Below are 11,094 nucleotides of genomic sequence, written 5' to 3' on the forward strand. Positions count from 1 at the left end.
ATATACAGGTGCCTCCTGGTGTTTAATCAAACCTGATAATCTCAGATAATTGAGATGCATCAATAATTGTTTCATACTCTCATCACAGCTCTTTGAATTTAAATTGAATTGTGAGGTGTGTAAAGATTCCCACCCCTAATTCTGAGTATTTGTTCTATTTAATCCACTAAAAAAATAAATCCCAAATAGTTTTCTTTTCTCCCCTCCATCATCACAGTGAAATAAAGAAATGATTCTTTTAATTATTGAAAATAAACGACTTCAGTTAGATTTTTTTGGTTTACTTTATTGCATCTGACCTAAAAATTCTTCACAAAATCTAGAACAGCCTTTTTTGTGATTGTTTTCCTGACAAGCACAACCACATTTTTACAATTAAATACTGAAAACATCTCGACAATATCAAAAATAAGAGTGGTTTCAACTTCTGTAGCACATATACAGTACATATGTAATTCATAACGCAAACAATATGAACAACACACTAATAAACAGTAACAAAAATGTGTAGTGTGATTAGTCACACAATGCACAGTGATGTCATCATACAGCAGTTAGCGTCTGACCCGCCACACTTTCAGTTCTGAAACAGAATTTAATAACTAGAGCACACTGGATTGTTTCTTTTCAAACTTCAGGCTGCAGTTTTTACAAACTGTCAGATTCAGCAGATTAAAAAACAGTCCACCTAGCAGATTTGTACAAGAAGGAAGAGTTGTTTGGCTACACAAATCTGTTGACGAGTTGAAGGTTTAAGAAAAAGAGCCTGCCTGTCAGAAGAGCTCTGAAAACGCCACCATCAGACGCCTCGTGGGTTTCTACAGGTCAAACTGCTCCATGAAGTAAGATTGATGGAGAAATGTTTCTTCTTGTTTCATCACGTAAAACCAGAATCAGCTTTAGAATTTGCAGACAAATGTTGTTTTATTTCCATCCCTTAAATGATTGATCACTTGTCCTAAAATAACCAGATAGTTCCCGTTGAACTTTAGAGTTCGACATGTTGTCCGCATTGAAAAGTTTTGCCCTCCAAATCTAAAAATCTTTTTTATTTTGTCATTGCTAAAAACATCCTTGTGAATGAAACATTGTTGCTACAAATGTCTTCATCCACATGCAAATGCAGAATATGATGCACACTGCTGTAGTAACTATGCCAGGCCTTTACGTGGCGCTGTAACGCTGCTACTTAACTACATCAGAACAGAACTAGGAACCACAGACTGTGCATTTCTTACTGAACTTTCTATGGTTTGAACTGTAAACACTGCAAATAAATAAATTAAATTAAAAAGACAGGCAAGAAAACAGCAAGAACCAAATTGACAACAAAGTAAAACTTCTGCTTATGTTGTTTTTGTTGATGAGGCACGGGCTGCTATGAGACACTGACCAGCAACCTCAGAATCACAAGACCACAGCACTGACCACCAAGCTACCCTCCTGACCTTAAATTTCCTGAATAAGAATGATATAAATACAAATGCTGATCACTAATTGGTTTGAAATCTGTCAAGTGCAGAAAATAGCTGACACTGATTTTAAACAAAGTGATTACAGACATGTTCACTTCTGTTTTATCAGTCTGAAAATAAAAACATCATAAATAAATACTTTATCTAGAGCGGCACAGTGTCTCAGTTGGTAGAGCTGTTGCCTCTCAGTGAGAAAGCTGCCGGATCAAATCCCGGCCCAAGACCTTTCTGCGTGGCGTTTGAACGCTCTCTCCGTGCATGTGTAAGTTTCTTTCCACAGACCAAAAACATGCATGTTCGACTGATTGGTGACTCTAAATTGTCCCTAGATGCGAGACAGTGAATGGTTGTTTGTCTCGTTTGTCTCTGTGTCCCTGTGATGGGCTGGAGACCTGTCCAGGGTGTCCCCACCTCTCACACAGTGATAGCTACATGGGCACCAGTGACCCCCATGACACAAAAAGGAAAAAGCGTGTGGAGATAATGGATGGATGCATCACTAGTAACAGCATTTGCATTTATCATAGAAAAAAACAATTAAACCATGTTTTCAGAGTGTTTTATACTGTATTCCTGTAAAATTGTGGTATTTTTACTGAAGGTTAGAGTCCAGGTTGCATGAAGGGCATCAGTCATGAAACCAATTCCAAAATCCTTCACGTGAGTTCGCTCGCTGAGGAGATCCCTGAAGAAGGGAGCAGCCGAAAGAAACTTACTTATAATGCAGATCAAGGCTGAAATTAAATAAATTGAAAATAATAATTGAATAAATAATTGTATCAGCTATGAAAAAGGACAACCTGCTGTTTTCACAATTTGTTACTTGTATTACTTCTTACTGTATATCCTGCTCTTTGTAAAGTAAAAGTGCATGAAAAGCAGACGTTAGTTAACGTTCGCCTCCTTGGCGAGCCTGCAGTCCGTTGTGTGTTCACCTGCTAACATGCTAACTCCTGTAGCTTGGTGCAAACTGTTGCTTCGTGACAGCTTGATTTTGAAAAGAGAGAGAGAGACATGTTGCTCCTAAACGATGCCTGACTGTCATCCTCTCCTCCACACTTTGTCTCCAGAATTTTAAGAAGTGTTTAAACCGTAGGGACAGCGTGATGCAAAATGGATTTCAACACTATAACTTTTAATACAACCTTGAAAGTGGTCATCAGCTCAGTGTCAGTCTTTAAAAAAATTCAAATTCTCCATGTTTTTAAATATATATTTCATATCTATTGTATTATTTTCCTACAACATTGTTTTTGTAATGTTTGCAGTTCAAGACCATGAGTGGCCTCAGATTGTCTGGTGTAAAAATGAGAGCTTTTGCTCTGCTCTATTTATTGCTCACCATTCTTCCGGTTCATTGAAGTAATGCCGCGCATGAAGGTTCTACTGGAGGTGCATCTGCAGGACAAACAAAAGCCTGTCCTTCTGACAATGTTCTTACTGTCCATGCGTTTGTTATACTTGGCTCAGGTTAGGTTGAACGTGGGTGTACGACGCCACAGTTTCAAAAAGGTTGTGTTTCCACTGTCCACACAAAAATGCCAAGCAGGTGTTCCCAAGCCTCAGTTTGTTCTTTTGATCCAGTTTCAGAACCTTCTTGTGGTCAGTTCTGACATTCTGTCGCCTCTTTTGGACAATCTGTCATTTGGTTTCCAGTCTTTACCTGTCCAACATACAGGTCCAACATCAGTAGTTGTTCCAGATGGAGGACCTATCATTGACCTGTCCTCCATCTTTTCTCCATTCAAAGCAGTATGACATGAACAATGTTCTCTCTGCCCTTAGTATGCATCCTTTGGATGTAAGAATGTGAGCCAAAGCTTTCTGGTCTCAGATCAGCCTCTCCTCTGGAGGCACTTTGAGGACACTGCCCATTTCCAACCTGGCACCAGCAACCTCCTGAGAGCTGGGGCTGTACGTGCCCTCCGACTGACGCTTCTTGCGTGCTGTCATGGCGAGGAAAAACATGGTCAGGATGGCTAATAACACACATAAGGTGGTGAGGGGGATGGTCACTGCCAGCCAGGGAACCCGCTCCGCACGTCCATCTTTCTGAAAGAACAGCATGAAGTGTTGCAGGTTAAACACTTTTTCATCTCAATTATAAAATGACACCCACTTGATAATGTTATTGGAGGTGGCTTTATCAATATTTTTTGAATTTCCTTGTTGTTTGTAAAGAATAGCATTTGTTCTTAGCATAAAAAAATTAATTTTTATTAAGGATTCAAGGATTTTTTTATTGTCACACCAGCTCACATTTGTATGTTTGCAGCACGAAATTTAAATGAAATATTTAAAAAAATCAGTTTAATGTTCCCTCAGTTTGGAGAAATAAACTTGAGAAACAAGGCAATCAGATTATTATCGCCCATCATTAAAGACAAAAAGGCAGTAATAGTGTTGTTTGTGTGCACGTTAATTTGTCTTTATTATCACTTAAATATCTCATGAAGCGCTGGATGGATTTTAATAAAACATTTATAAAGAAATAATTGGATGTGTGCAAACAACAAAATGAAAGAGGCTGAAGCAGAACAGCTCAGAGTCAAAGTTTCATCCTGCCTCAGCAATGCCAAACCACCACCTTCCAACATCAGTAGAGAGGAGAGGGATGCACTCACCACTCTTAGCAAGGACAAAAACATCATCATTCTCCCAGCAGACAAAGGAAGGTGCACAGTGATTTTGAACCAGAAAGACTATCATGAGAAAGTTATGACACTCCTTAGTGACTTAACCACTTATGAACCTCTGAAAAGAGATCCAGGAAGTGGTTACAAGAAAAAGTTAATAGATTGCCTGAAAATTTTGGAGCAGGACAAGGCTATTGACCGATTTCTGTACCACAGACTGTACCCAGGGGAGGCCACACCTAGTCTGTATGGTTTACCTAAAATCCACAAACAAGGTGTACCTTTAAGACCAATTGTTAGTATGATTAACTCTGTCACTTACAATGTTTCCAAATATCTGGCGTCTGTACTCATCCCTTTAGTTGGCAGCTCAGAACACCACATACAGAACACCATGGACTTTGTGGATAAGGTGAGGGATGTCATCATGGAGACTGATGAAACAATGGTCTCTTTTGATGTCACCTCACTCTTTACGTGCATTCCTGTTGATGATGCAGTAGAGGTGGTCAGTTTAAGATTAAAATCAGACACCACTCTGAGCAGCAGGACCACGCTTTCCACAGAACAACTGTGTCAACTCTTGAAACTGTGCCTGCAGTCAACCTACTTCACATATGGGGAGCAATATTATAGGCAGAAACATGGGTGTGCTATGGGGTCTCCAGTTTCTCCTATTGTTGCCAACCTGTACATGGAGGAGGTAGAAAAGAGAGCCTTGACGTCCTTTTCAGGGACACCACCAAGTCATTGGTTCAGGTATGTTGACGACACCTGGGTTAAAATTAAATCTCAGGAAGTCCAACATTTTACTGACCACATCAACTCTGTGGATAAATACATCAAGTTCACACGAGAAGATGAAAAAAATGTCAAGTTGGCTTTCTTGGACTGTGAGGTCTCAGTCTCTGATAGAGGACATTTGCAAACCAAGGTGTAACGCAAACCCACACACACAGACCAGTATTTGCAGTTTGACTCCCATCACCCTTTGGAGCACAAGTTAGGAGTCATCAGGACTCTGTATCACAGAGCAGACAGCGTCCCCACTAGCTCAGGAGCCAGGCAGAAGGAGAAATCCCACACAAAACAGGCTCTAGAGCAATGTGGATATCCTAACTGGGCCTTCCTGAAAGCAGAGAAGAAACCCAAACAGGACTCCAGTCAGCCATCAGGTGAAAAGGAGGAACCCAGACCCAGACCAGTGGTCATTCCATATGTTGAGGGGGTATCAGAGAAACTGAGACGTTTATTTTCTAAACATAACGTCCCAGTGGCTTTTAAACCCCAAAATACATTAACACTAGAAGTCCCAGGAATTTCGACCTCCCCCCAGAAGTCCTGAAAAAGGGTCAAAAGACCCTTAGCACTAGCGTGACTAGATTTTCAAGATCCTGAGGACAAACCCCCTCCTTCTCCTCAACAATTTGCGGGCCATTAACTGCCATTTGTTTTAAATATGCACACAAGTAACTCAGACACACCCACCTCACCAGACTGCATTCCAATGTCCAATCCAGGGAGCGGGGGATTTAGAAGCCAGGTTCACTTGCGCAAAAAAGCGCAGCCTTAGTCAAAGTAGTGCTCCAAACCGGACAACTCTGATGGCTCCAATTAGCATCCTTTCATTTGTAAATGTGGCCATTGCCTTAGGAATCAGTAGGGGAGAGATAAGCTGAACTCACACAAACGTCCGTCTAATACTCCAAACAGATGCGAAATCAACTGGTTATATTTTGAACTTATATCTCTTGGTGGCACGTTGGTGCACATTTTGAACAAATTGAAGTCGATTTACTGTTTATTTTTCAATTGGTTTGGCTCATTTCTTGAAACCGAGATGACATTCTCAAAACACCATGTGAAACACAACTCAAGAGACTTTGCATTTTGAGGTTACTGACAATTTGTATGAAACACATATTTTGTTTTGAAGCATACATGAAGTGTTTTGGGAGAGATGCATTATCCAGGTCATTTTGCCAAATGAACAAAACAAAACAAAAGTTTGCAAAACATACAATCTGTTTCAAGATATATGCAAAAGTTTTTCTAAAAGATTTTAGTAATGTTTTTCTTTCAGAAAAAAGAGAAGTGGGTTCAAAATGACAGTTTAGAAAAAAATAACCAAATTAATTGTGAGAAGAAGGCACGCAAGGAGAAACTACTTCAGCAACAACCTTCCACACCCAGCCCTGGCAAGAGGGCAAAGTGTCAGATCAAACTTCGATGCACGAACAATTGTGCAACTGTGAGATGCGTCAACTGCTACAAATACACATGTGGCAAATGTACCAGGGACATACCCTGGCAGTGCCAGGTATGTTTCGACAGTGCAGATGGACTGCTGAGTGAGTGCTGAAATGCCAGTCACACAAGGAGGACATGCCACTCACACACACGCAGCCCCCCCACTAGAGCATAGTGTAAATATGTGTAGAATTGTTTTATCCCTTGTCTTTTTATGACAAAAATAAAAAGCATGGAAACAAATAACGGTTGTTGTTTTTTATATTTCTCATGCTGAAGTTTTAGTCCTCTTGACTTACACACAATTGCTTATGGTCTGTGCTTTTTTGCTCAAAACTAAGCTAAATACTATATATATCAAAACAAAATATGTGTTTCATACAAATTGTCAGTAACCTCAAAATGCAAAGTCTCTTGAGTTGTGTTTCACATGGTGTTTTGAGAATGTCATCTCGGTTTCAAGAAATGAGCCAAACCAATTGAAAAATAAACGGTAAATCGACTTCAATTTGTTCAAAATGTGCAACAACGTGCCACCAATATATATATAAAAAATCTTCATATTATAAAATACAATAAACTGAATATAACTAACTAGAAACTAAATGGCTAAACTCAATGGAAAACAGTTAGTTGGGAGTTAAGCGTGCCCCCTCCTGTGGTGCACCAGTAATGGCCTTATTTACAAAACAAAAGCGCCTGTTAACAGCTCATTATAGGATGTTAGCTAAAATCCTTCAGGTCACTCGACCCGTCTCTGGGTTCCAAAGGTAGAAATGTTAAATGACCCTTCTCTGGGACTTCTAGTGTTAAAGACTGGTTCATCCCAAAGATCCAGTCCCCCGGCACAAACAGAGTAATGTTGTGTATGCTGTTCAGTGTCAGGAGGGTGATCAGTCTTACATCGGGGAAACTAAACAGCCACTGACCAAAAGGATGGACCAGCACAGAAGATCAACATCATCAGGCCAGGACTCTGCGGTCTACACTCATCTCCAGGCCAGCGGTCACTCTTTCAGGGATGAAGATGTTCACATCCTGGATAGAGAGGAACGATGGTTTGAGAGAGGAGTAAAGGAGGCCATCTTTGTGAAAAGAAATCGTCCATCATTAAACAGGGGTGGAGGCCTCCGGGTTCAACTGTCCCCCTCTTACAATGCTGTGATTGCTAGTATCACTCAGCCCTCTGTGAATAGTAAACAGCCATCAGTGTGCTAATGATCCATTGTTAGGCTGATGGTCCTTCTTGAGCATGTGATCAGCTGGTTTTGGTTGTCAGCAGCAAACTGGTTGATCCACTCTGAGAAGGTGCTATTTAAGAGACTGAGCTGAAAACAGCACCTCAGACTGAGGAAGTCTCTCGGATGAGAGACGAAACGTTTCTATATTTTTTTGTTGTTTTGCTTTGTTTTGTTTTTTGAATGTCCAGAGGACCAGATTGAACTTTTTTAGATTTTTCTACCTGGATTATTGAGCATGCATCAGGATATCTCCAGCTCTAATGTTAAAAATCTTGGTGTTATTTTTGATCAGGACATGTCTTTTATCCCCCACATTAAAAACATTAATAGAACCTCCTTCTTCCACCTGAGTAATATCACTAAAATTAGAAACATCTGATCTAAAGATGATGCAGAAAAACTGGTCCATGCATTTGTCACGTCTAGACTGGACTATTGCAATGGTTTATTATCTGGGTGTCCAAATACTTCTTTAAAACGTCTTCAGTTGATCCAAAATGCTGCTGCCAGAGTCTTAACTGGAGTTACTGGGAGATATCATATCTCTCCAGTTTTAGCTTCTCTCCATTGGCTCCCTGTCAAATCCAGAATAGAATTCAAAATCTTACTTCTAACCTACAAAGCTCTCAACAACCTGGCTCAATCTTATATTACAGATCTTATTGTTCCATATTTTCCTAACAGAGCACTTCGCCCTCAAGCTGCAGGTTTACTTGTGGTTTCTAGAATTTACAGAAACAGAATGGGAGGCAGATCTTTCAGTTATCAGGCTCCTCTCTTGTGGAACCAACTTCCAACCTCTGTCCATGAGTCTGACACATTATCCAGTTTTAAAACTGGGCTTAAGACTTTCCTTTTTGATAAATCCTATAGTTAGGGTCGGCTTGGGTTTCCTGAGCTGTCCCTTAGTTATGCTGCTATAGGCTCAGACTGCTGGAGGACAAACTGACCACACTTTTCACTCTGCTACTGTCTTTACTTACTCTGCTCAACCTGTTTTGTAATTGTAATTATTTTTTCTATCCTTAACATGTGTTTTTGTCTTTTAAATACACCTGGACCTATATCTGGACCTGGACCTATATCTGGACCTGGACCTGGACCTATATCTGGACCTGGACCTATATCTGGACCTGCCATTCTGTGTTCGTCTGTCTCTCCTTCCTGTCCTCTCAACCAGCCGGTCTGGTTCTGCTGGAGGTTTCTTCCTTTAAAAAGGGAGTTTTTCTTCCCACTGTCTCCACTGTGCTTGCTCAGGATGAGAGACTGCAACGACGCCAAGATTAATCTTGTCTGCTGGATTCCTTAGATAGAGAACTTTACTAATTGTCTTTTATGTGAATGTTCCTGTAAAGTCCCTGAGACAACTTTGTTGTGATTTGGTGTTGTAGAAATAAACTGAATTGAACTGATTTCAATTAACAAATTTGAATTTGTTAATTGTTAGGCTTCTTAATCTGGGACCTGAGTCTGAATTTCATACCACAAACATGCAAATGTGAGCTGTTATGACAATAAAAAATATCCTTGAATCCTTGAATATATATACTTTGTATATATATATATATATATATATATATAAATTTATTTATTTATATTTTACGGAAATCTTTTGTCTTAGATTGTTCTTTAGTGAATGCATGTCCGTGTTGATTTGCTGTGTCTGTCTTCAGACCAAACCCTCTGTTCCGTGTTGAGTCTGGATCATTTACTGACAGTAAGATGGATCTCCAGTCCAAAGCAGGGATTCTCAAAGTCTTTGAGCAAAAGGCTTCACATGTGCTATGAAAGTGACAGCTTGTGCCGTGTGTACTGTACATGTCACTTACCTTGCTCTCACACAGCTTGCCACTAAAGCCTAGGACACACACACACTGAAAGTGGTTAAGTCGGTCCAGACAGGTCGCACCATTTTGACAGGGACTGGATTCGCACTCGTCTATTTCTGTCTCACACCTGAAACACATCACAGGGTTTTAGCAAAACACTGAATGACAGAGCACAGCTCATGTGTCTTCCTGTCCTGGATTGACTTAAATGCACGTTTGTAAAGAAAGACGTTAACCCTTCGTTGCTCTCACCTGGCACCTGTGTATCCAGGCCTACAGGTGCAGTTGCCTCCAGATTCACCTCCAATACAAACGCCTCCATTCAGACACTTTCTGTCTGAATCACACGCCACTGGAGGGAATCTCCACCTTTTCATGGAAAAAAATTAAGTTTAGAGCAGAAAATCTATGACTAAAATCTAAATTTATCAACACTCGTAAAAAATTAAGATGAAAAAAAAACAGATCTAAAAACCTAAATAAATGAAAAAGCTTAAGATAAAAATTATATTTATACACTTTGTAAGTAAAACCTGAAATAGACTATGCTGTAGTTAAAATTTTAAACTTAACAAAACTATAGCTAAAAGCTCAAACTAACACGCAGTAGCTAAAAATGTACATTTGCAAAACCCCAGCTAACAGCTAAAATTATTTTGTGTGTGTGTGTTCAAGGTACTTTATTTGTCATTCGCACCCCATGTGGTACGTGTGGTGGAACAACATTATGTCCACAGGGTCCCAGTTACATCCAACAATAACATTTAAAAGAAAAACAGTAATAACATCTAAGATATGAACTAAGAAAAACCAGCTAAATATACACTAAGTACTCATAACATAAAAACATCACGTCGAAACAGCAGCACGAACATGAGTCTGTGTGAACAGATCAGCACGCATGAACACATGAACATGAAACAGATCAGCAGCAACATGAAACAGATCAGCAGCAACATTGAAACAGATCAGCAGCAACATGAAACAGATAAGCAGCAACATGTGATTTTTCACAGTGATTATTCTGGTTAGAGATTCATGAGTCTAACAGCCTCAGGGTAGAAGCTGTTCCTCAGTCTAGTGGTTCTACACTTAATGCTCCTCAACCTCCTTCTTGAGGGGAGTGGGGCAAAAAGTGTGTGTGCTGGGTGAGTGTGGTCCTTCATGATGCAGGTGCCCCCCTTGAAGCACCAGGAGGTGTAGATGTCTGTGATGTTGGGGAGTCTGACTCCAACAGATTTGTGTGTGTAGTAAATTTAGTAAAGTTGGTGTTAAAAAACTAAAAAATTAGGTACATTTTTGCTAAATGCTAAAATACCCCAAACTGTTTCTTAAAGGTCAAACCCCGGTCCAGGGGCCTTTCTGGGTGGAGTTTGCATGTTCTCTCCGTGCATGCGTGGGTTTTCTCCGGGTGCTCCGGTTTCCTCCCACAGACCAAAAACATGCATGTTAGGCTGATTGGTAACTCTAAATTGTCCCTAGGTGCGAGTGACAGAGTGAATGGTTGTTTGTCTCGTTTGTCTCTATGTGTCCCTGTGATGGACTTGTGACTCGTCCAGGGTGTCCCCCGCCCCTCGCACAGTGATTGCTGGACATGGGCACCAGCGACCCCCGTGACCCAAAATGGAATAAGCGGGTAAAGAAAATGGATGGATGGATGGAT

The 11,094-nt window shown here is 40.4% G+C and overlaps 1 protein-coding gene across 1 annotated transcript in view; it reads right to left on the minus strand.

The window, feature by feature from the left end:
• Positions 1-3,258: 3,258 nt before the first annotated feature.
• LOC119413588 (protein crumbs homolog 1) overlaps positions 3,259-11,094 on the minus strand; it is a 93,681-nt gene continuing 85,845 nt past the window's right edge. Inside the window, exons 11-13 of the mRNA XM_037680646.1 lie at positions 9,684-9,800; positions 9,432-9,558; positions 3,259-3,527 (exon numbers count right to left, since the gene is read on the minus strand). Coding sequence (XP_037536574.1) covers positions 3,306-3,527; positions 9,432-9,558; positions 9,684-9,800 — 466 coding nt within the window. The 3' untranslated portion in view covers positions 3,259-3,305. The remainder of the gene's footprint in view (positions 3,528-9,431; positions 9,559-9,683; positions 9,801-11,094) is intronic.

Source organism: Nematolebias whitei, chromosome 8 (assembly GCF_014905685.2).
Source record: "Nematolebias whitei isolate Nwh7 chromosome 8, NemWhi1, whole genome shotgun sequence".
NCBI lineage: Eukaryota > Metazoa > Chordata > Actinopteri > Cyprinodontiformes > Rivulidae > Nematolebias > Nematolebias whitei.